Source organism: Anguilla anguilla, chromosome 10 (genome assembly GCF_013347855.1).
Source record: "Anguilla anguilla isolate fAngAng1 chromosome 10, fAngAng1.pri, whole genome shotgun sequence".
Lineage (NCBI taxonomy): Eukaryota > Metazoa > Chordata > Actinopteri > Anguilliformes > Anguillidae > Anguilla > Anguilla anguilla.
This window is the reverse complement of record NC_049210.1, coordinates 43363372-43389555: the sequence shown is the minus strand read 5'-3', so window position 1 is coordinate 43389555 and position 26184 is coordinate 43363372. Positions and strand designations below refer to the sequence as shown.

The 26184-nt window shown below is 47.4% G+C and overlaps 1 protein-coding gene across 1 annotated transcript in view; it reads right to left on the bottom strand.

Moving 5' to 3' along the window:
- Positions 1 to 3241, bottom strand: part of LOC118237159 (transducin-like enhancer protein 4) — a 25578-nt gene extending 22337 nt beyond the window's left edge. Inside the window, exons 1-3 of the mRNA XM_035435624.1 lie at positions 2507 to 3241; positions 1861 to 1958; positions 414 to 477 (exon numbers count right to left, since the gene is read on the bottom strand). Of these exons, the coding sequence (XP_035291515.1) occupies positions 414 to 477; positions 1861 to 1958; positions 2507 to 2551 (207 nt within the window). The 5' untranslated portion in view covers positions 2552 to 3241. The remainder of the gene's footprint in view (positions 1 to 413; positions 478 to 1860; positions 1959 to 2506) is intronic.
- Positions 3242 to 26184: the final 22943 nt, after the last annotated feature.

Below are 26184 nucleotides of genomic sequence, written 5' to 3'. Positions count from 1 at the left end.
CTGCGAGCACGCAGCCCGCAAGACGGCCGTTCGTGCCAAGCACACGTCGCGGAAACTTCCAGAACACAAACGCCGCACTGGCGAGCGCCTGAACCAACCCCCCCTCCCCTCCCACCCCCCCCATAGCCGGCAGCAACACCTCTGAGACCCTCTTCCTGTCGGCCAGATCCACCCCCTCACCACCACACACGCATGAGGAGGGCGTGTGTGTGTGTGTGTGTGTGTTTGTCTGTGAATGAGAGTGAGAGTGAGTGTGAGTGTGTGTGTGTGTGTGTGTGTTTGTGAGCGCAAGTGTGAAAGTGAGTGTTTGTGTGGGTGTGTGTGTGTGTGTGTGTGTGACAGAGTATATGCGAGGCAGTGTGTGTGTGTGTGTGTTATGGTGAACCCATCACAGTGGTGTCAGAAGGACTCACCATCACATAGTGGCGCTGCATCTCAGTCTTCTCCCCCGCCAGCTTCTCACACTCCAGCTTCAGACTGAGGGAGAAAAAAACACACAGAGCATCTCAACCCTTTCAAGAACAGCGTTTCCACAAGGTTTTTTTTCTTTTCTTCAAAAGCTGTAGGTCAGTGTTCTAGAACACCACTGCTTTCAAATCACCATCATCATTAGAATGTTCGGTTAAGAACATTCTAATCGCACATTAGTGATCTTACACCTTGCGGTGTTAAAACACACACTAACACACGCACGTATACACACACGCAGAATTCCATTAAACACATTTTAAAGCAAACAATCACACACACGCGCAGGCATGCACACACGCGTACTGACACACATACAGTACACACACACACACACAGACAGCATTCACACAGCCGGCCGCAGAAGCAAAAACGGGAATCGTGGTAACTTCTGGAACACAAATGCTGCACTAGCAAGTACCTGGCTTGGACACACACACACACACAAATCCCAAAAAAAAAAAACTGAATACACACATATGCAGTAAGAATCTACAACATAAAAGCACGCTTTCACACAGCGACACACATATAAACACAAGCAAACACATTCAAAGGAGACCGCAGGCGATCACACAATTAATGACATAGTTTCACTCCCACAGCTCAAACATTATTATTATGAATTATTATCATTATTATTGTTGTTGCTGTTGTTGTTATTATTAGTAGTAGCAGTAGTAGTATTAGTATTGCTATTACCCTGAGTTACTCGTACATATTAAACGCAGCCATTTAAAAGAAATGTATTTCAGTATCTCCATCATCTCCTATTGATCTGACTGAAGGTTGCACTGAACAGGACGGAATATCACAGAAGACAAATACAGAATTTGCCCTTTGTACATTATCTTGCATTATGCCCCAAGATGACATGGTCTTTGTGGATGGTGCAGAATAGGAGCTATTCACATGTATATTTACATTTGGATAAAAGCAGTGTGTTCATCTTCTAAGCACTTACATGACCAGGGAACAGGTGGGAAAGGGACACAGACCCCTTTGCCACCACCAGTCCAGCCACATATGTCTTGCAAAATATTGATCCCATCATATGTCCCGTATTTAAAATGCAAAAGATAACTTAAATAAATAACTCACACACCTCATATCATTTTCAGAACAATGCGCAGAAGCAATTTAATTTCCAAGGGGGTTACACAACTAACAGTGGATTGATTGATTGATTTAGTGATTTATTGATTGATTGATTGATTGATTGATTGTAAACGTTTATCTGCACGAGAGAGTGCTTCACAGTGAAAATTTCGAATCTATATTTTGTATCTGCGCACAGCAGTACATCATGAAGACATGTCGTGTCGCGACATCAGGACGGGGGATATTTAAATGTAACGTTCGAACACAATAAAACGACAACACGAACTTTACCTGTGATACTGCGCCTGCAAGAACTGGAACTCCTCTTTGATACGGTCGCACGACTCCGATATGGTGAATTTGAAGGGTTGGGCGGGTTGGTGCGGTGCCTGCGATTTAAAACAAACCGGGAGAACATTTGCTGAAATGAGCCGTGAAGAATTAGAAACGAGAGGGGGGGCTGGGGGGTGGGGGGGGTGGTGGTTTCCTTCAGACGGCGAGCTCAGCTCACATATTGTACAGCTGGAAACCGCAGACTGTCTGCGAGGTGACCCGATCGCTTTGCAAACGCGGCTGAGGAACACACTACTTCAACTATAAAAAACCACGAGCCAAAGAACACCTCGGCAAACATTTGGCTCACGAGCTGCCTCGCATCGACGTTGCGAAATAAAACAACCTTCAGAGCCACGACAGGGCAGAACATAACCTGTCGTGCCACCCAGAACCACAACATCTTATAATTCCTGCACAGAGTCAAGTCAGCAAAGGAAAACCACACGCGCTGCTAATCGCTTTTGACTACACACTGCATTGCCTTTGACAGTATAAGCGATTGTCCTGTGTGACAGCACGGAAACTGACACAAACTGATTGCGCGTGGGGTACCATCACGCGGAGAGATGTTTTGCTTTTGTTTTTTTTTCCAAATACTCACCGGATGCCGTGCCTGTGGGTACATCTTGCTCAAGTCTCGAATCATCAAAAAGGTGTTTTAAATCCTCCACCAAACAAGCGAAGAAAGGATAACAATGACTTATGCCGCGTGCATGAATTTGACGGCGCTCGCTCGCTCGCTGGCTGACACTCCGCTCTCCGCGCTGGCTAGCCAAGTGCAATGTCCTCTACCATTGAGACAACTCGCTGTATCATTCTGTACAATGTCCTCCCAGATAATGCTCCAACATTATTTAACGCGGCTCTAGTACGGAATATGCGTTCACTACTGATAAAAATCCAACTGGGTTTTTATCCCGTAATTTCACTATTTAAATAGGTAGCCCGAGCGTTTTTATAGCTACTGTGAATTCTCTTGTTACACGGCCATCGATCTGGTTACTTAAAACCCTGTTTACATCCGGCATTTAGCGAAAGCGGTCTTCGGAGTCGGTTTTAAAGAAGTGCTCCTGGTTTTTTTTATTTCACCTTTATTGAGGTATCGATAGCTTTATGAATTCCAAATGGTCTATTTCTTGGTTTATATATTTCGTATTTTAAGATTGCTTCCTAAAAAAGATCTTCTTAAAAACGCACTGCAAATATTATTTCCATTTCGAAAAATCATAAACAACGAAAGTCTAGATTCCACAGACTTGAGATATTGTCCGCCGTGTACTCTCGTTCCAGCTCTACCAACGAGGATTCTGTAGTGATTTCTTTGACCAAATTTAGAAGCAGATAGTCATTAAAAATCTGTCATATATTCATAACAAACAGCGAGAGCGCCCACTGGCTCCTGGGTAATGTAGTCTGACTTGGTGTAACATTGTGATTCCTTCAAAGAAACCACATCCCTGTAATAACTACAATTTCCTTATACCACCGCGAGGTCCAGGGGCGAGGCACTAGACGTCAAGGAGGAGCGAGCATTAAAGAAAACCAATCAACTTAAAAAAACAATCTAGACCACGCCCCTTTGCAATGCCAATCATTATGGTACTAACCAATGGAATATACGAGGAGGAGTTTGTCGCTTGTTCCCCACGTGGGGACATGATGCGCTGTCAGAAAGTAGCCAATGGTAACCAGGCAGTGCGCTCCGCCCCGTGCAGCACGCCCCTTTTGATGACGTTCTCTATAGCGAGCTAAGGAACAAGAGTAACATTTGTTCAGTTGTCAATCAAAGTAACGTGGGGACGTTTTGCCTGCTGGCAGTGAAAACGACAAGTGAATCTCCCATTTTGTTTCGTCTGTCCTTCGCCGACTACTAACACCGTTCGGAATTCTTGTTAATTAGTGTTGAATGTCCTCTTAAAGAGGCAACAACCCTCAGTCTTACATCATAGACACATCTCTCTGGAGAGTATGCGTCCTCGCGCCTGTGATCGCACATATAGAGGTGCTTTTGTTGTTGTTTTATGTTGCTAACCAGCTAGTTAGCTTGCAAACAAGCAAACCAATAGGAAGAAACGATGTCGTGCAATACTGGACGGACGTCCAAGTGATACAATCAGACTGACTGAACTCTTTCACATGTTAAGTACTGGGGGAGGGGGCATGGTAGCGATCTTGCTTCCTGGTGCTTGGCTGCCTAATGCTGGTTGAGTCGGATGTTAGTTGAGCTTGTCAGTCCTTCTAAGAAAAAGGAAGAAATAAAGAAATACTGTGTGTAACAAGGCCGTTGCTATTTCAATAAACGAGAATCTGCGGCGTTTTATACAGACCGAGACGCTTACTTCAGTGCGTCTCACCTGTCTCCGTTAATTGTGCCGGGTATTTGAATTGCCTGGAGCTACCTGCCAAACGATTTCGTTCAATCATGTGTGTTAATACAAAGTGCATTCAACCGCGGCTCGGTTCATTCCTCTTCCAGCTGGTCGACTGTAAGGTTGAATTGCACGCGCGCACTCTGTTTTTAATGCCAAGCATCGTCTTCATGCTGGCCAGCCAGCCATCTTTCTACACGGATTTAACGCGAGGCAGACAAGGTCTGTCCGTCTCCTCCGGGAAGGGCGAAAATAAAAATAAACTGAAATGAAATCTTGATCCTTCGCCGCCCACCACCATTCATCGCGGCCGCGAGCTGCTCAGTCTGCGATGATGTGGTGTATTGGTCTCCTCCCTCCACACCGCCTTGTTCTCATCTGAATGATTTCTGCGTCCCGAACGGAAGGCGCGTGGGTTAGGGCAACTACGCCGGCCTTGGCACACGTCTCTCATTCCGTCGTGAGAAATTAAAGTCACTGGGGAAAAACTAACGACGTTTTTTTAAACTGCCGCTTCCTTTGAAAAAAGTGCTGTTCGCATTAATATTAATTATATTTATTGCAAAGAGAGGAAACTTAAAATAAAGATGCATTTCTACCTGATGTAGGCTAGCCGGTTGTGTTTACGACATACTTTTTGAGACTACTATTGGAAAAGCTACAGAATCATGACCAAACGGCATCTTTTCAGCCACGTATAATAATGTAGTGCCTGTCAAAAGGAATGACTCGTGAGAACAATATTTATTCTTTAATTAGTATTTAGTTATTTTGATTACAAGTGAAATAAAATTGTGTTTCCTGTGCCATTTTATTTTTCAGTATAAGTAGTGACAACAGCACTAGTGGCTGTTTGATATTAAAACATAATTTTATCATAATATTTGTATATTATGTTTTAATATCAAAGACCGTTTATCTATTAACTCTCCTGTTAATCCGTTTCTGTTCGGTTGTTATTAATTATTAATAGGCCTGTTATTGTTGTCAGTTGTGTATTTTTCCTAGGAGAGCAATACCACTTTATCCACAAAATCAATATTTAACTTCCCTCTTTCCAAAGGGTTAAACGCTAGTACCAGCCACAAACAAGTCCCCATATGACGGACATAAACAGAAAAGACCACGGCAACACCATCCAGCCTTCAGTGGGATGAAAAGACCCACAAACCTCTTTTCGGTTGGTGGTATAATTCGGTTTTTGTTTTTTTGTTTTTTGGCCACCAATATCCTTCTGTCTTAAACCGAATAATAATGTGTTGTTGTGTGAAGGCATATTTCTGGCCGCCTTTGGGCTGGGGCCATTAGAGGGAAGGGAGGCGGCCACGGCCCGCTGATGGTGTTCACAGCTGGAGGGTGTTGCGGGGGCAGAGCAGCCGTCTCTGCTGGATGGTAAAGCGTGTTTTTTCTCTGCGGCCGCCTCGGCAGATCAGGTTAGGGCTGTCAGAGAGCGGAGCCCCCCCCCCCCCTCTCCCCTCAGCCCTCACCACCACCCCACCCCCCTGACAGGTCGACGCGAGGCTGTGTGGTCTCGCCGGAGTCCCGCGTGAGAAGGTGTAAACCGTTAAATCTGTCTTAAACAATCAGCACTTGCTCCCTGGAGCTGGGAAGGTCAGTGACGGAGTATCGGTTACTGGACAGAGTGCCGGGAGCGGGGCAGGTCGGTAAATAAACCCGCGCGCTGCTCCACAGCGCCTAAAAATACTGCCTGTCATATCAAACCGCCAATCAACGGCAAGCCTAACGATAAGATCGTCTGTGAAACTCTATCCGGCAGCAACAGCCAGAGACTTCCTGCAATCAAAACGGTGTTAGCATGGGCCAAGCTCAGAACTGACTGGGCTGCAGCCAAACAGGAAAACTTCACATACACACACACACACACACACAATACACACACACTCACATACACACACACACACACAATACACACACACTCACATACACACACACACACACAATACACACACACTCACATATACACACACACACATGTTCACACACAAAGTGCACACACTCACATATACACACACACATATATACACACACATACACACACACATATTCACACGCAAATATACACGAGTGCACACACATATCCACACACAAATACACATGTACACACACATATACACACACGCACACATACACTCACATACACGCACACAGATATCCACGCATGCATGCACACACACACACAGTGATAATGTCACCGCTCTGTAATATTTTATTTCCCTTTGGGAGGAAAAGCTCTTTAGGATTCACTGTGTGCACTTAGAAACCAACCCAGCGACCTTATGTCCATCCCAGGAGCATGCTTCGTGTCTCTCTCTCTTTCTCACTCTCCCCACCCCCCCCTCTCTCTCCACCTCCCATCTTTGTCTGTCTTTCCCTGTGTGCGTGTGACTGGTCTCTGTACTTCTTTAGTTTCAGGGTTCATGTTCCATTTCTCAGTAACATGATCGGCCAATCAGAGAGAGAGAGAGGGCCTCAGCTGGCCCACAGGCTGACAGAAGGATTAGGCGACTGCACTTCATGGAGAGAAAGCAGAGTTCTTTCTGCTGTCTGAGACAGGGAGTGGGGAGTGGAGGGGAGGGGGGAGGAGGTGTGCACTCATTGTTATAACTTCACTTCTTTGGCCATTTTGGTAACAGGTACCCAGAAATCGTTTTAGAAAAATCGTCATCATCACTGTCCAGGCCTTCAGCCACAGGTAATCATACGCAAGGCTACCAAAGCAGTCTCTACCTGTTAACTTAATGAAGGGTCCATGAAAGCAAGGGCTCAGGTCAGCTGTATTAGACTGTGCTTTGAGTAGGTCTGTAGTGGACTGTGCTGTGAGTATGTCTGAAGTAAGCTGTGCTGGAGCCGGTCTGTAGTTACCTGTGCTGTGAGTAGGTCTGTAGAAAACTGTGTTGTAATCAGGTATGTGGAAGACTGTGTTGTAATCAGGTATGTAGTAGACTGTGTTGTAATCAGGTATGTAGTAGACTGTGTTGTAAGCAGGTCTGTATTAGGCTGTGTTGTAATCAGGTCTGTAGTAGACTGTGCTGTAAGCAGGTCTGTAGTAGACTGTGCTGTAAGCAGGTCTGTATTATACTGTGCTGTAAGCAGGTCTGTAGTAGACTGTGCTGTGAGCAAGTCTGTAGTAGACTGTGATTTGAGATGTCTAAGGAATCTGCTTTTCCTTCCATTGTGTCCAGACAACCTGCAGAGCCGAGCGCCTTCCACCTCAAACAGCCCTCTGCTGGCTGCAGGTGGAACTGCAGTCTGGAGGTGTGAAGCTGGTCTTGTCCATGATTAATGCTAAGCCTGTCTATTTAAATGAAAATTTAAAAATAATGAAAAACAGGAGATTGTGAGTTACTAAGGAAGCTTTTTTTTTTAGGTAATCTGTCTAGAGAACTTTCTGAGCATCACAGTAGTAGCAGGTCTGTTTGGAAGCATCACTGCCACAGGTAATAATAATAATAATAATAATAATAATAATAATAATAACTGATAGAAGCTGAAGTCCCAGGCCCCTCTCATACAGAATCTGCTTTTCACATCTCTCACACAGACACAAAATGCCAGCTGCATATTAAACAGTTGAATCCACAGTGAAATCAGAACATACTGAAGACTGAAGCAAAGAGGTAATCAGGGTGAACTCACAGTGGGTGGTCAGTGGTGCTCACAGCGCCCCCTACAGGCACCTGGCAGGGGAACATATAATTTGGTAATGAACTAAAAATCTACAGTCACACACCTGCGTGGGGTGCAGGTATGGCATGTCGCGTTTGCGAACATGGCGATTGATCACGCGTGATCTGCCGCGCGGTTCGCGCACACAGCCCCGTCGGCGCCCGCGCGCGTGCCCCTGGCTCGTGTGTTCGCCGACCGCGCGTTAATTTCCCGGGTAAAAGAGTTTAAAGGACCTGAGCGTGCGCGGCTGGCGTGCAGCTAATCCATTAGCATATCTTGTGCAGCAAATCCAGGGGTTGTAATATCGCTGTAGCGTCCCCTGGGCGGATATAAACACATTTATTTGCTTCCAGGAGTTTATTATTATTTTCCCTTCCTCCTGCGCTTCCTTTGTTCCAGACCTTATGAAACCAAAATGTCAAGTAGGGGGGGGGCGGGATGGGGGGGGATAGGGATGGCGGGGGGGTGGGGGGGGGGCTTTGCTGCTCGCCGAGCTGTCAGTCACCGGGCCCCGGCAACCGCGCGTCGCCGTCTGTCGCCGGATTATTGGCTTTTTCAGGAGGGCCGTGTTCCCGGAATGCGGGGCGCGCGAGAAGCCCGGAGATCCCGCCGCGCAAATTCTCATCTGCGGCTCGCCCCCCCCCCCCCACACCCCCACCCCGCCCCCACCCCGCCGACTCCCACGCGCTTTTTCAGAAACTTCATTTTCAGACGGATACGGCGGAGATTGCGGGCGGATAATTCGGCGCGGAGCGGCTTATCGGGGCGGGGGGGTCGGGGGGGGGGGATTAGGGAGGCGGGAGGGCACTATTAGCAGAGGTTTCGGTGTGTTGATCCAGCCTGGCTCAGCGTGGCTATCGCCGCTCTTACACATGTCACTTAATCTTATCTGGATCTCTGCCGCTCTTCCGCCAGGAGTCAAGTCATCCACTCAGACCCTACCGCCTCAGCACTGCTCCCCCATCCTGCTGCTCCTCTCCCCAGTGCTGCTCCCCCAACCTGCTGCTCCTCTCCCCAGCACTGCTCCCCCATCCCACTGCTCCTCTCCCCAGTGCTGCTCCCCCAACCTGCTGCTCCTCTCCCCAGCGCTGCTCCCCCAACCTGCTGCTCCCCCATCCCGCTGCTCCTCTCCCCAGCGCTGCTCCCCCAACCTGCTGCTCCCCCATCCCGCTGCTCCTCTCCCAAGCACTGCTCCCCCATCCCACTGCTCCTCTCCCCAGTGCTGCTCCCCCAACCTGCTGCTCCTCTCCCCAGTGCTGCTCTCCCAACCTGCTGCTCCTCTCTCCAGCGCTGCTCCCCCATCCCGCTGCTCCCCCAACCTGCTGTTCCTCTCCCCGCTGCTCCTCTCCCTATTGCTCTCTCACCCCACTACTCCTCTCCCCAAAAACCAACTGTTCTTCCAAGAATCTATCAGCGCATGGATTTAAGCATGCAGTTATCAGTTATACTTTCTTCCAGAACTTTCAGGACCCAATTAGAAGGCTTCTAAATTGTGATGTCACTTCTCCGGTGATGTCTTCATAGATCTTTCCATAGATCTTCTCCATTCCCAGAGAAGTCAACAAGGAGCACAAAAGGAAGCCGTTCACACCATAACTTTCAAACAGTGCAGTGGGCAGTACACACTGGGATCTCACACAGCACTGGTTCACTTGTCCTCTCACAGCAGTGCATCATGGGACGTCAGTGTCTCTGAGAGGAGAAACGATTCAGATGGGAAAAGCGCACGAGCGCTCCCTTATTTATTTATGACCCAGAGTGCACTGCTTCATTGAAACACAATGCTGGATCTCCTTCAGAATAATGTACTTACATTACACAACACATTTGTCCTGTTTAATACCAGTAGCTATAAGTAATTTGGCAATTTCAGCAATTTGGAATGTGGGCCTATGAGTGCATGTGATTTCTTTATTGCATTACCTAAAACAGTCCCCCCCACCCCCATCCAACCCCTGCCCCCCCCCCCCCCCCCCCCCCCCACATTGCGGAGTGTACAGTGAATAAATGATGAGAATAAATGCAGTAGCAGGGGCATCGATTCCAGCCACTCTGCCCTGATGTGATTAACGGAACCCAGTAATGAAGCCAGGCCAAGTAATCAGGAGAACATTAAGCGTCTTCCCTCTCTCCCTCTTCCTCCCCTCTCTCTCTCTCTCTCTCTCCTTCCTTCCATTTCTCTGTCTCCCTGTCTCTGTCTTTCTCTCCGCTTTTCACCGTGTCCTTCTCTCTTTCTCCATTTTTTTTATTTAAGTCTCCCTCTTTCTCTCTGTTTCTACCTCTTTTTTTCCAACCCCCCCACCCCCTGCCACACACACACACACACACTCACACATCCGCCCAGTGTTTGCACAGAGGCATTGTGGGAGTTGTAGCTCATATATGGAGACAGGCACCGCGCGTTTTTGGATTCAGCCACTAAAGCAATGAAAAAAACCTGCAGCGCTGCTCTCCAAATTCAGAACCCCCCAAAAAAAACCAGGGCAATAAAGCCCTGAACCTCGGCAAAGAGAAAATCACATTTCTGTGTTTCTTAAGCCCACCCAAAGCCCTGCATCGGGGAATCGCCTTATTGGTGGAGAGTTGCGTTCCGCCAGGGATGGAGAAAAGCACCCGGCAAGAAACTTCACGCCACGCCTCTGACAGGTAGTGCAACTTCTAAAAAAGAAATATCTCAATTTTTTTTTTACTGTGCAACGGGTTGGATTATGACCGCTATTGGAAATCTGGAGGCGTGAGAGCGCCCCGTACCCCGCTAGGTTTTGGGGTGCTGCGTTTAGACGGGAGTAGGGGAGTGCGGACACACCGAAAGGACAAACTGATAAATTGTGACTCGCAGTAAAAAAAAATTGAGAAATTAGGGAAATTAGAGCTGCAAACAGGAAAACAGCAAAATGCGTGTTTGTGGAGACAGAGAGGGTGTGAGCTAACATTTAAACATGCCCAAGACAGAAACATGCACTAATGAATGCAGTATCCATGTTTAAAAAAGAAGACCAGTGAAGCCGGGACATTAAGTGAAAATGGGTGGGCAGCGTGCTTATAGGCTAGGTTTCTACGTGATTTTCATACAGCCTTCTGACCTGGTCTCTTCACATAGTCACATGATACCGTCACAGGTGTCCACTTAGCCTTTTGCCGAAGTCCTGAGCGCACTCGGGGGAGGGGGGGGGGGCAGCCTCGTCAGCAACCCATGGCCTGGGGGGGGTGGGGGGGGTGGGGGGGGTGGGGGGGGCAGGAGGTGGAGGATTGATTTTTGCTCCAGGATTGCAGCATAACTGAGCAGATGGAAAAAGCAGAGACTGCTGACACAGAAAGGCGCTCTCAGGATGCTCAGACCCATCTTACCGCCCGTGTAATTAAACAAAAAAAAACAACCAACCAAGCACCATTTCAGCAGAGAAGAAAGAGAGGGAAAGGTAGACCATTCTAACGGAGATGAAGAAATGAGCCATCGGAATCCGGCGTAAGTATACACCGCAGAGTGAATGCCATCTGCTCGAGTGAAAGGCATGATGGGATATCTTGTCAGTGGGGTCACCGGGGAAGTGGATGCGAAGTTATCAAGTGCACACCTGTCCTCACCTGATGCCTGTGTTCTATTGTACAGCACACACACACACACACACACGCATATATATGCACACACACACTTACACAAGTACTGCACATACTGTCATAGATATATACATACACTCATAGATATATACGCTTGAATACACATACACACACTGGTGTAATTGGGTGGAATTAAGAAACTAAGGCCTGCTTTGAATTACTTTTGTATTCTGCTCGCTGGGGCATTGCAGTGCATTCTGGGGAATCTCCTTGCAGTTTGCCACCCTGTGCAGATGCACACAGCTGCTCTCATGGACATCACTAGCCTTCCTCTATTGTGTGTCTAGCATGCGTCCCTCAACCAAATACACAGCCTTCCTCCAACTACAACTGTGCAGCCTGAATTCAGGCACAGTCACAACACACATTTCCACTTCTAATCGAGGACTGAAGATGACAGATCGGTTGGGAGTGTGGTGCTATCATCCGTCTGCTCTATGACTCTATGACTGTGTGACTCTGTGGGGCTGTGACTCTGAGACTCAGTGACTCTGTGACTGATACTGTGACTCAGTGATTCTGTGACTCAGTGATTCTGTGACTCTGTGACTCAATGACTCAGTGACTCTGTGACTCAGTGACTCTGTGACTCTGTGACTCTATAGGGCTGTGACTCTGTGACTCAATGACTCAGTGACTCTGTGACTCTGTGACTCTATGGGGCTGTGACTCAGTGACTCTGTGACTCTGTGACTCAATGACTCAGTGACTCAGGGACTCTGTGACTCTGTGACTCTGTGACTCAATGACTCAGTGACTCTGTGACTCAGTGACTCAGTGACTCAGTGACTCTGTGACTCAGTGACTCAGTGACTCAGTGACTCTGTGACTCAGTGAGTCTATGGGGCTGTGACTCTGTGACTCTGTGACTCTGTGACTCAATGACTCAGTGACTCAGTGACTCTGTGACTCTGTGACTCTGTGACTCAGTGACTCTGTGACAGGCGGACCGTAGTGAGGAGCTGCCCTGTAAACCCGCGAGCAGGAGGACGGTATCGCTGTTTAGCATTCCGCCACCGCCACGGTCCCTGCCGCAGCCGCTGCCGCCGCCGCCGGCCCGGAAAACAAATCAGCAGCGCGGCGAGGAGGAGCGCGGCGGCTAACTCAGCGCCCGGCGGGGCAGACAGGGGGACTGCAGAGCGCACGACGGCACTCCTCCTCTACCCACAATAAATGTATTATTTAAAGGAGCAGAGATGTTTCACCCCCACACACCCCCACACACCCCACCACGGTCGCTTTCATCAGCAGGGCAGTCACATGATATATGACAGGGTGCTGATTGGTCCATTTCATGTCCAAGTGGATGTGAGGGGGGGGTGGGGGGGTGGTGGTAATGATGTGATGAGAGATGCTGGAAAGGGGGCGTGTTTCTAGAAGGGGGTGTATTTCTGGAAAGGGGGCGTGAGGACTCATACCTTTTTTTACACCCCAATCCTTTCCTCTCTCTGTCTACCCCTCCCTCTTTCCTCCCTCTGTCTCTCTCCTTCTCACTGTCTCACTTCCTCACTCCCTCCCTCTTTCCCACCCTCTCTCTCTCTCTCTGCCTCTCCCTCTCTCCCTCTTTCCCACCCTCTCTCTCTCTCCATCTGCCTCTCCCTCTCCCTCTCCCTCTCTCCGTCTCTCTCTCTCCCTCTCCCTCCCTCTCCGTCCCTCCCTCCCGCGCACAGCGTGCGTGCCAGATAAACTGTCACCCAAATTGCGAGCTAATTAGCGGTGGCGGCGGGGTTTGGGCTGGCTGATTGATGACAGAGTAATTTGGGTTCGTTTCCCTGCCAGCAGCTCCGACTCCGGCTCCTAATTAAAGCGGGAGCATCAGTCATGTTCTGTCTGCAACTCCGCAGTGCACAATTAAAAGGCTATTTAAACGCAATAACACACCGGCAGGGCGGGGAAATGCAAATGGAGGGGGGGGAACCAGGGTGGGGGGAGAAGGAGAAGGGGGGGGGGGAGTAAATTTGTCAGAATAAAAGCTCATCGCAATAAAAAAAACATCATGTAGGAAAACAGCCGCTCCTGGCCAGTGACAGAGCTGGAGTAAAAACAAAAAAGGCTCTACTGAGCATGCTCAGTAAAGACCGACCTCGGTTTCCACACCCGGTGATCCCTGATTGGTCCGAGGTGGGTTCCACTGCAAAGTGACAGGTGACTCACTCAGAGGCCGGCTCTTGTGATTGGACACCTGTAGCTGCACCCAGTGCAGTGTGTAGGTCATCATGTTTTTAACCAGTGCATCATGTTTTTGACCCTTCAATGTTTACAGTTTTTTTTTCTACAACAGGGTAAATGAACTGTGCTTTAAGGCCTGCTGGAGAAGGCTTTAGCATAGCTTCTGCCGGATGTACAGCAGTACTTCTGCCGGGCCTCGTTAATGACACTGTCTTCGTTTGTACAGGTGTGCCCCACATCCCCAGGCAAACAACATTAGCCAGGAAGTGAGCCCTGCGCAGATAGGTCAATAGACTAGTCAACAGAGTGCACAGTCTGTGAACGCACTGAGCACGAGCAGTAGGGTTTGGGCTGTGAGCACACTGAGCACGAGCAGTAGGGTTTGGGCTGTGAGCACACTGAGCGCGAGCAGTAGGGTTTGGGCTGTGAACGCACTGAGCACGAGCAGTAGGGTTTGGGCTGTGAACGCACTGAGCACGAGCAGTAGGGTTTGGGCTGTGAACGCACTGAGCACGAGCAGTAGGGTTTGGGCTGTGAACGCACTGAGCACGAGCAGTAGGGTTTGGGCTGTGAACGCACTGAGCACGAGCAGTAGGGTTTGGGGTGTGAGCGCACTGAGCACGAGCAGTAGGGTTTGGGCTGTGAACGCACTGAGCACGAGCAGTAGGGTTTGGGCTGTGAACGCACTGAGCGCGAGCAGAGCTAAGGTTTGGCCACGCCCATACCAGCTGAGACAAGGTGAGCAGGAGAATTTCTGTCTCGAGTACAGGTATTTGTTTTTTTTGTACAATGAGTCATCTGTGGCGGTCTGAGTCACTGCATAAAGGGACTCAAAACTCAGTGCAAATCAGATGAACGTTTTTCAGTTAATTGGTCATTAATTGCTCATTAATTTCTCTCTCTGTCTCGCTCTCCCGCTCTCTCTCTCTCTCTCCCTCTCCTCACTGTATCCAGTGAATTCATCACTTCTTTTCCCTAATTAGCTGTAATTGCAGCCATGAACACTTTTAATATCATTGAGCAGCGTTCCAATAAATCATTCCACACGGCCTCTCCCTGGCTGTGCAGCACCTGCAGGTTTATCTCACAGTGAAAATGCCTCCAGATATCAGCGCCAAGGATAATTGGAAAATGTATAAAGCCGTGCTTTTAGGACAGTATGCACAGGCTGGCCCTAAAAATCTCTGCAGGCCACACCTACATTTAAACCACTCCCATGACTTAAACCACACCCACTTTTTAGCCACACCCACGCTTGAAACCCCAGAGCATGAGTATCTGCTGTCAATCACATGATTTGGGAATACTCAAGTAAATGCCCCTGGCCGGGACAACAAGGACAGGGGGCGCATTTATATTTTTGTTATAGGTGGTGTCACTCATGCCTCCTGATGTAAAACAAGACCCTGCGCCCCCCCCCGCCCCCCCCCCCCGCCGCCCCCTTAGTGCACAGAATGACAGCTCGGGTTACACTAAGGAGCCCGTGCTCAGAAAATAACCAGTTTAATGTGATTTTTATCCATTTCCAGATTTTCAGCCCATCGCTAGACAGGCAGTCCCAAAGGAGAGAAAGAGAGAGAGAGAGGAACAGAGAGGAAGAGAGGGAAAGCCATGGAGGAAGAGAGGGAAGGAGGCAGAGAGAGAGAGAGAGGGTAGGTAGGGAGAGAGGTGGATGACGGAGGTAGGGAGAAAGGGAGAGGGAGATATATTGTTTTTCAGCTTTCGCGGCTGAAAGCTATCGATCACACCGCCAGCATATGCTCTGATTCGATTATTCAGGTAAAACGAGCTTTATTATTAAACAAACTTATTTTAATACATATGAAATTTGAAGAAAAAAAAAAGAAAAAGAAAGAAAAATCCATACTGGTTATGTTTGTTTTATTTATTTATTTTCGATAATGCGCTACAGCACCGTAAAGACTGACCTCGCCGTCTGGGGGATCAGCCGACGCCTCACAATTTCCCCCTACGCCAAACCTAGAATGTTTATTAACACAGATAAATATAACGTTTTATACGATGGTCTTACATGAAAGATAACGTACATCCTGTCGTGTGTTTTGGCGCTGAGAGGGGAGCGGGCGGGGAACGGCGACGACGCGGCGGCGGCGGATTTTTGAAGGTGACTCCGAAATCAACTGGAGTCTGAAATGAGATCCGCCCGCGAGCGCCTTGCCGGCGTTAAGCGACGCCATTAGCGCGCGCACGGCTGACCTGTAGCCGAAACGGCGGGCTGTCAGATTTAATGCGAGCTCCTGACAGACGAGACGAGGCTCGTTCGGCCGGGGGGGGGGGGGGGGGGGGGGGGATGGGAGGGGGGCAGGTTAGGAGACGCGGCGCTAGTGCCGTTAGCAGTGTCAGCGCAGCTAGCTAGCTAGCGCTGGTCAGGGACATTAGCATCGTTAGCGGTGTTATGGGGATATTAGTGTTCTTAGTGGTGTTAGGGACATTAGCATCATTAGCGGTGTTATGGGGACATTAGTGTTCTTAGTGGTGTTAGGGACATTAGCATCGTTAGCGGTGTTATGGGGACATTAGTGTTCTTAGTGGTGTTAGGGACATTAGCATCGTTAGCGGTGTTATGGGGACATTAGTGTTCTTAGTGGTGTTAGGGACATTAGCATTGTTAGCGGTGTTATGGGGACATTAGTGTTCTTAGTGGTGTTAGGGACATTAGCATCGTTAGCGGTGTCAGGGGTAATAACCTTTTTATTAATGGTGTTGGGGACGTTAGGATTGTTACTTCTGTCTCTACTTCAGTCACGTTCTCCAGCAGAAAGTGCTCAGCGATGAGGAGGGAGGAGAACACGCGTCTGAGCACCGGGCAAGAGACCCACGCTGGCTGCTCATCCCAAAAGGCCACACTGCTGGTTTGAGACCCCCCCCCCCTCGCCCCCCCCCCGCCCCTTCCCCTCCCCGACCCCCCCCCCTCCACCTCCACCCTCACGTCCCACATTCTGAGAGAGCCCCGCACGCATTACGGATGTAAAGCTTCGCTGCCATCATCAGCAAAGTGCAATAAATAATTGTAGAAGCCATTAAGGTCTATTTAAAAAATGACTTCCAGGATGCAATCAAAAATCTTGATAGATAATCGATCGGAACCAGATCACGGCAACAAACAGCAGTTCATCCATCTCAATCAGGGGCCATTCGGGGGGGACACAGAAATCCGTCCTGTTTATGCCGGCTGTAGGAGGAATGGATTTCGCTCGGGCCGCTCTGAAAAGATATTGCATTTAAGACAAAGAGATGGTAAAAATAGCAAAGATTTCATTTCTGAACATTTTTTTTTTTTCCTTTATTTGGTGGGATAATAAGCTATTTTGTTCCATAATGGAAGAAAGGCCCATTTAGGCTGAAATTGTGAGGCACAGAGAGACAGAGAAACAGCATCATATCAAAGCTAAAAAAAAAAAAAAGAATTTTTTAAACTCCACAGGATTCAAAAGGAAACTAAAACCCTTTCATAGAGCCACAGCACAGCCTATCAGTTAATTGGCAGGGTTCCATATAGATTTAACATTTTAGCATAAATAATACATATAAATGCGAGTGCTGTTTTGCTTTAGGATAGTTAATTGTTTAAAAGACTATTTTGGTCTTATGTAAAAATACAACCTGGTAAAATGTCTTATTTTTTCTGATAACAGTTTGCATTGTAATGTGTGGCATATCTTCTGCTGAGATGAGGGCTTTCTTGCTCTTTGGTTGTGCTGCAATACAGGAGAATTGTGGCTTTTAGTTTTGAGAGAATGGGTATGCTTTCTGTGGCTTTACCCCCAAAAGTCTCTGTGCCTCATTCCACAACAGTCTGCCCAGTGAGGAACTTTGTTATGACGAGTTGTGTGGTGATGTCATCATCAATGGCAAGTATCCCTGCTTCTTGTAGTGATGTCATCATTAATGGCGAACGAGTACCTCTCTGTGTTGTGTTTTGTTGTGTAGCCGCATCTTCATTAATGGCGAGTATCTCTGTGTTGTTTAGTTAAAGGCTGGCTTCTAATTACTGAGCAGAGCGGGGAGGGTGCTGTGAGAGACGCCCCCCCCCCGCTACCCACAATCAGCTGCCAAAAGGGGTCAAAGTTCACCATGTGATGGAAGGGGTGCACGGTAACCCCCAGGAAAAGAGGGCAACAAATAAATATCCATCTGCAAGGGGGGGGGAGAGGGAGGGAGGGAGGGAAATAGCAGGAGAAGAGAGGGGGATGAGGGAAGAGGAGAGAAGAAAGGCTGACAGCTTGATTTATTGGAACCTTCCACATAATCAGCAGTGCTCTTTGCTCTAACACAGCCCAGAGAGAAGAGGGAGAGGGAGAGGAAGAAGAAGAGAAGGAATAGAGAGGGGGTGGGGAGGAAAGAAGGGAGGAGAGAAGAAAAGTGAGAGTAAAAGAGAGGGATGAAGAGAGGAGAGGGGGAAGAGAGGAGACACTGACAGCTTGAGAGTAGCCTTGGTGCAGATGAGTGGGGGTGTGGGGGTTTAGAGTGGGGGGGGGGGGTGTAATGGTGTTCAGTGAAGTGTGCAACTCTGAGTTCAGTCTCAGTGAGCTGCAAGCACCCCCAGAATGCCAAAGAGGATTGTGGGTGGAAAAATTCTGGATTTAAACAGCGAGCTGTAAACGAGGTCAATATGTCTGGTTCATAAACAGTCCAGAACCTATTCCCAGAATGCACTGAGGGGGAAAATTAGCGTGAAGCTAGCGCTGTGGACAGACCTCATTGAGATATAATTGCAGCTATAAATACAAGGAAAGGCTTGTGCCGCCTCAGTAAAACACAGGCAGCATTTTTAATGGCACAGAGATCTGGCTGGGCTTAGCCAGAACCAGCACACACACACACTCACACACACACTCACTCACACACACACACATATACACAAACTCACACACACACACACACACACACACACACACACACACACTCACATATACACACACACACTCACATATATACACACACACACACACACACTCACACACATATACACACACACACACACACACACACACACACACACACACACACGCACGCATATGCTGACAAACAAAATGCCTTCTGCTGGAGTACACATTTCCACCTGATTTAAAAACATGAATAACCAAAACCCTGTTTCTTTCTCATTTGACGAGGGAGGCAGTTTAATAGCAAGAGAAGGAGGCACGGGGCGGGGGGCGGGGGGCGGGGGGCGGGTGGCTGTAGATTAGAGGCCGAGGGAGGTCACTTTAGAGGCAGAGGGAGGTGGCTGTAGAGGCAGGGGGAGGTCACTTTAGAGGCAGAGGGAGGTGGCTGTAGAGGCAGGGGAGGTGGCAGTAGAGGCAGGGGAGGTGGCAGTAGATTAGAGGCCGAGGGAGGTCACTTTAGAGGCAGAGGGAGGTGGCTGTAGAGGCAGGGGGTGGTCACTTTAGAGGCAGAGGGAGGTGGCTGTAGAGGAGAGGCAGGGGAGGTGAGTGTAGAGGCAGGGGAGGTGGCTGTAGAGGAGAGGCAGGGGAGGTGAGTGTAGAGGCAGGGGAGGTGAGTGTAGAGGCAGAGGGAGGTGGCTGTAGAGGAGAGGTGCACTGCTGGGGTTTCACACGGACAGCTGAATGCTTCTGATGAATGACGAGCTGAGCTGCTGAATCACAGCGATTCATTACTCTCCTCCGGAAGCTTCTTTTTCCCAGTGTTTATCTTTGTGTTAAAGGCAGTTTGTCTTTCGCTCTGCAGGCGAGCACACACACACACACACACACACACACACACACACACACACACACACACACACACAGGGTTTAATTTAGGGACATTTCTGAGGGCGGTGTCAGGCGGAGATTCAGCTGTTCCACTTACCTGCCACACTACAGTGAACACAGCACACAACAGCCCAGTATTACAACAAGATTAATTTCAATCTGAAACCCAAGATTCATAGGCATACACAGACCGCTGTATGTGTCCACATGGTCACAGTCCAGATTAGTCAAACCCTGCCCCCCCCCCCTCCCCCCCCTCCTCCCTGAAACTCTCCCTCAGTGATAAATCCTCCGGTTTGTGTGAAGGTGCAAGGACACAGGGAACGCCGTGTGACTGATCAGAGTTAAACACACCTGTGCCTCACCTGTATCACCCCCCCTCCTTGTCAATCTCTGACCTGACAGGCTTCCAAACCCCCCCCCCCCCCCCCCAGATCAGAGGGGGGGGGCTAATCCGATGAAACAGCTGACATGTTTCAATTTAACGGCAGAGCCTTTAAAATAATACGTGTTTGAACCATTTGGATCTCAATTTAATGAGGTGACATCAAAGCCGGGAGCTCTGTCTTCTGATGGTTTTCTCTCTCTCTCTCTCTCTCTCTCTCTTCTTTTAAGCGGCTCCAGAGATGGGAAGCGGAATTTTAAAGCCGCGGAGATGAGATTAAAAGGAGATTCTCCGTCATTTAGGAAAATTAGCCGGAATTGCGTGGATTTCCAACTCGCGGACGGCTTTACATCTCAGCACAAACCCGTCTCAAAATCCTCTTTATGGTTCGGTGATAAAGAGAGTAAAAGCTCTCGCCGACTCATTACAATGGAGGGTTTAAATTCAAGGAAATTCTTTTTTTTTTTTTTTTAATCGAGCAAATCTGTCGTGGAAAACATTAACACTTTTACAACTGAGAATATCTTCCTGTGTATTGTTGTGCATAAAGACAATTCCACAAGGTTTTTTCTCATTGACGGTACTGCATTATTGCTATATTTTATGATATCCACGTGCATAGATAGGGTGATATACAGAGCTTAACGTTTCTGTCATTTTTACCTGATAAGACTTCTCAGGGGGAAAAAAACACTCAACATTATATAAAGAACTATGTGTTCTCAGTCTTTTTTTCTGTGGTGCTCATGGGATGTTTCATAATCTTCTTAATTTATTTGAATTGAGCTGACTTTAAAAATGTACAGGTCCATTACATTATATGTGCATGTCTCGTGTGTGTCTGTGTGTATATGTGTGTGTCAGTCTGTTTGTGTGTATGCATGCCTGTGTATGTGTGTGTTTACATATATATTACATGCATACATGACACTATACTACATTGAGCTACATTTTTACTCATCTAGGGTGAAGAAATAGAGCTCAAACGATAGCATGTGCAAATTACGGACTGTCAGACCAGGAAAAAACAACAACAACAAAAAAAGATTAAAATTTTCCTCATCTTAATATTCTCTTAGACCAAGATACAAAACAGCTGCACATTGCCTTGTTAAGACTCACTGCGTAGAAATGGAGATGGCCATGATTTATATTGGAGTTACACTCGGGGAATTTGTTTTGTTATTGGATAAGGTATGCGCGTTGCCATTTTGCTCGCTGCAAGCCACAGGTATCATTGAGCTTATTTGCTATTTGTATCCTGTTCTGTAAGTCACGGCGCCCGTCAAATAAATCGGTAATAATAAATAATAAGATGCTTACGCGCAGCGTATGAAATATAGAAAGCAATAAGGTGATGAAACGCACAGACGCCGGAACGACAGAGGTGGTAAAAGACACACCGTGTTTCCGGCGGCCAGAGATATAAATTTGGAATAATAACAGAACAAAAGTAAAGACTGATATAAAAACACAAACACGGCCCTGTGTGTTCCTTTAATAAAATTAGGGCCTAGCGCCACCGCTAAGAGTTTACCTCTGGGAGGCCCCACTATAATAAAATCAGATTACTGGGACAATCACATTTATTTCTAATATATCAAATCTCACAGCCTGCGTTTGTGTCTGCCGCACCATGTGACCACTGTACCCCTCGCGCATGCAGGCTTCTGACGCGTAGCTGCTATATCAGACGGCGCGAGCGATAGCTCCGAAACGCACACTTCACCGGCCAACTGACACTAAACTTAATAAGCTTTGAATGTCAAATTTACAGACACAATGAAACACACTGGGGACGCTTCCACCGAACTGCTCCACACTGAAAAACTTTTTTAGACCACATATAGAACATTATATATAGAGAGAGACCGAGAGAGAACAACCGTCCCACTGATAACACATTTTTATAATAATCAATTCTGTACATGTGACATGTCAGTAAGTTATTGATTCGTACATACTGTTATTATTTTTCCAATTGAAGCATTCTTTTTCATTTTTTCATGAAACACTGTTGTTTTTGATGTGGTTGCTTGTGTTGCCTCTAATTTATCCATGACCACAGAATGTATTCAGATACTCATGAATTCATTCAATTCTTTAAAATGGGTAAAAGTTTGAAAAGTACGAAAAGCACAGCAGAAGTTAAAAGACATGTACAGGTCATTCTACATCGATGCAGAATCCTAGCGGTTCAGTGAGGCCCTGTTGAAGGCGACCCCTAATAAAAACCGCGTCTGAATTTCGCGCAAAACCGGGGCTACCGCAACAAGCAGGAAATAATCACGAACGAGGCCGGATCTGTCACTTTAAATCAGGGGGTCACAGTCTACACGGACCGGTCTGAGGGGGAGGGGGGAGGGGGACGGAGCCCCCGGCACACTGCCAGGTTATTAAGTGCCCCGTCATCACTCAAATACCGGCGCAATAATCAGCATTACCATTCCCTCTCCTCGCGCCGCGCCCCCCGTCCTGCCCCCGCGCACCCAACCCGTCCCCAACTCCGTCTCGGGGCTCGCGGTGGCCTTTGATTACGCCGGACTGGAGCGCGAGGGGGTTCCGTCCTGTTTGCTCGCGCAGGCGACGACAGCCGCCGAGCAAATGCCATGCAAATGCTGCCGTGGCGACGGGCTGCCAATCAGGGCGTCTTGGCATTCACGCAGCTTTGCCGGAGCACTTAAAAAGCCATGCTCTACTAAACGAGAAATACCAGCAGACGAGCCCCCATGTTTAAACACCGCGCTGAGTTATTATCCCGGTGGGGATCTGGGTAAAATGAAGCCATCTTCCAATTAAAGCGGCAGATGAACCAAAGACACGGTCCCTGCGGTTTTTTTTTTTCTTTCTTTTTTTTCATAAAGAGAGAGAGAGAGAGATTATGAGAGGGAAATAACAGCGACAGGGCTTTCATTACAACCTGATTATGGAGATCTAATTCCCGCGAGCCGCGTCGAAGGTTCGGCGCCGCGTTGGAAGGGTTTTTAATATTATTTCTCTGGGGAGAACTGCAGAAGATTTATTAAACTTTATGAACGGCTTACAGATCCAATTTAACAGGACATACTGCGGGGCATCACTGACAGGTGATAAAATACATTCCAAAATGAAATGAAATTTAAGAAAAAAGTTTATGAGGACTGTACTTCAGATCTTGTTGTTTTTTTTTTTTTTTGGTAATGCAAATAAGTTTCAAATCACCTTTAACCTGCGGTGAGCGTGATGCAATTGTCTCCATTATACACACAGCGTAGAAATTTGATGTAGCCTGGTTTTGAAATATTTATTCATTCCAGTGAATATGTTACTTTTTTTCTACTTTATTTTTCCGACATGGACGTGAATTACTTGTCAAGCGGGTTGCTGACTCATAAATAGAGATATATTCATAGAAAGGCCGAGTATAGTGAATGTAATTTAAACCAAGAAACTTTGGGCTCTATTGGAAAGGCAGGACCAAAGGGACTATTTAGATGGGATTCTTTTTTTATTTTTTTTTACATTAAACAAAACAATTTAATTGTCCGTGTCATCAAACGCACGGGCTGAAGGCCGAGGCTGGCAGGCAGCCATCGAGCCCAGAATGCTTTGCGTTTGGCGTCTGACGCACCATAGAGGAAGTCCATACCGAACACTGCTTCATTAGCTCTGAGTCGCACACACACGGCTGAATACACAGATTAAACTAATTTCTATCTGAAAATGTGAGATACAGTCGTGCAGAGAGTATCGTGCAAAAAAAAAATCTGATTCTAGTTTAGTATGTGCATATATGTGTGTGCATAAGTGAGTGCGAGCATCTGTGTGTGAGAGTGTGTGTGCGTGTGAGCATGCATGCATGTGTGAGTTCATGTGTGAGTGTGTGTAAGTGTGAATGTGCTGGTGAATGTGCATGCAAGCGTGTGAGAGAGTGTGTGTGAGTGTGCCTGTGTGGGTACTTGTGTGCATGCACGTGTGTGTGTGTGTGTGTGAGAGAGAGAGAGAGAGAGAGAGAGAGGGTGTGTGCGTGTATGTGTGCATGTGTGTGTAAGCGTGTGTGTTTGTGTGTGAGCGTACTGGCTGCACATCAGTTAGTGCAAAGCAACTGTGAACACAGCTAAACAACAACTGCAGCTTTATAATTAACAACAAAACCAACAGCTTCCACAACTGCATGAAAAAAACCTGCAAACCAGCAACATAACTTTATTCCAGTTTCACATTAAATATAATTTCCTCGTTGTGAGATTATTGGGACTGATTTCCTGAAGCTTTCTCCGGTTATGGGGATAATGTTGTGTTTATCTTTAATAAATGTCTACCCTGATTGGCCAGTAAAAGTGTTTCATCAAGCAATAACTTTCTGGAGGTTAAATAGATAATGTGAAAATGATTTCTGCATAAATATACAGTCATTAAATATCAATTTAGCATTTTCAGTTTGATAGATTTTATTCATTTGAGATAAAGTTTTTGAGCACGTGTAATTACACTGAAAATTGGTTTAGATCGCTTTTTTAATTTCTGTTTGATTATAATATGTTTAGTGCACATGCATACTTTTCAAATACACGCGCAAAACACCCTTACAGTACAATCATTGCCTTACACATATATGGACACTCATTGCCTTAAACACATTTACACACCACCTCTTACGCACTATAAGACAAAACGTGCAAACCTTGTACCTATAGGGGTGCAGTGGTTTGTCACAGGGGCAGTACCCTCAAAGACACCCCCTTTGTACCCTTTACCCTTTTATATTAGTATTCTAAGGTACGGCGACGGAACATTAACAGACATTTAGAGAACACAAAAACGGAGCCCTTCCATACCCCCTGTTTTCCTGACAGTGTATGCACAGTGCAGAATTGCATGCTGGGAGCAGAGAGCTCGTTTGTGGCGCAGGATTAATAACGTTGTGTCCCAGAGATAATTAGCACAGTAAAACAGCAGTAATCTCACTCTGTCTCCCCCCCGCACCCCCCCCCCCCTTCTGTCTGACAGGGTCCTCAGGAGCCCAGCTCTCTTATTTCATTTTTTTTCTGTGAAAATGACATTTATCTTCATTTTTTCTTCTCCTCTTTCAGGCGCTCACGCTCTCTTTTGGGGATTCTCTGCCCACCCCCTCGACCCCCCCCCTCCCCTCCCCTCCCCACGGGACGCATGGAGGTGTAAAAAATAGCTGATGCCAGGATGCGCGTGTGTGTTCTTCCCGAGGAACGCTCGTGGATTTATTACATCCCCATCACATCGCCCCCCCCCCCCCCCACCGATAACTTCCTGTTCGCGGACCGGGGCGTCGGAATCCTACGGCCCTATAAAAACTATCGGCAGCTAACGAGTCCTAACGAATCCTAACGATTCCTAATGATTCCTAACGAATCCCAATGAAGCCTTACATTCAGAACGAGTCCTAACGATTCCTAACGATTCCTAACGAATCCCAATGAGGCCTTACATTCAGAACGAGTCCTAACGATTCCTAACGAATCCTAACAAATCCTAATGAGGCTTTACATTCAGAACGAGTCTCAACGATTCCTAACGGATCCTAATGAGGCCTTACATTCAGAACGAGTCCTGGCTCAGTGGGGTCAGCGGCTGATTGATCCCGCCGCTCGCCCGGCTTTAATATGGCCCGGTCTGCAGGACTCGTTTCACATAAAGCAGGAGTCTATAGGTGCTCAATGAGGCTCAGTCAAATATCCGAAAACAGCGAGAGAGTGACCTTTACCAAGGGGGGGGGGGGGGGGGGGGGTGGTTGGGGGGGGTGTAATGAGCCTTGTGTGTGTGTGTGGCCCTGTTCCAGACCTGAGGGAATACTTCATTCTTTCACTGTCTTCAGCGGTTCGATTTTTATAATAAAAAATAATTTTAAAAAAACTATTGTTTCACTGCAAAGATTTAGTTGTTTTTTTTTTGTTATATATATATATCTGATCTTTGTGCGCACTGCATATCTGAGCGTATGAACTTGTTGGAATCGTAATGAACGGGCTGCGTTTCTGTGGAAACGCCGAGGGTCTGACCACACCGCACTGTGTGGAACTGAGACCCATAAGCCAAAAACTCAACCCCCGTCAGAAAATCCCACCAACAAAAATCCCACTCGGTAAAATGAGTTAAATCAACTCTAACAGAGTTTATATGAGTCACCATGGCCAGAGTAGACTCATAGACTGTCACTCTGTTACAGTTTAATTAATACTAAAATATTATTGTTATTATTATTATTATTTCCTCTGTCCTATAGGAGAATATAGAGATTTGTTTGTATCTTTATAGCATGAGAGCTATCCCCCCCCCCCCCAACCCACCCTGCTCCACTTCC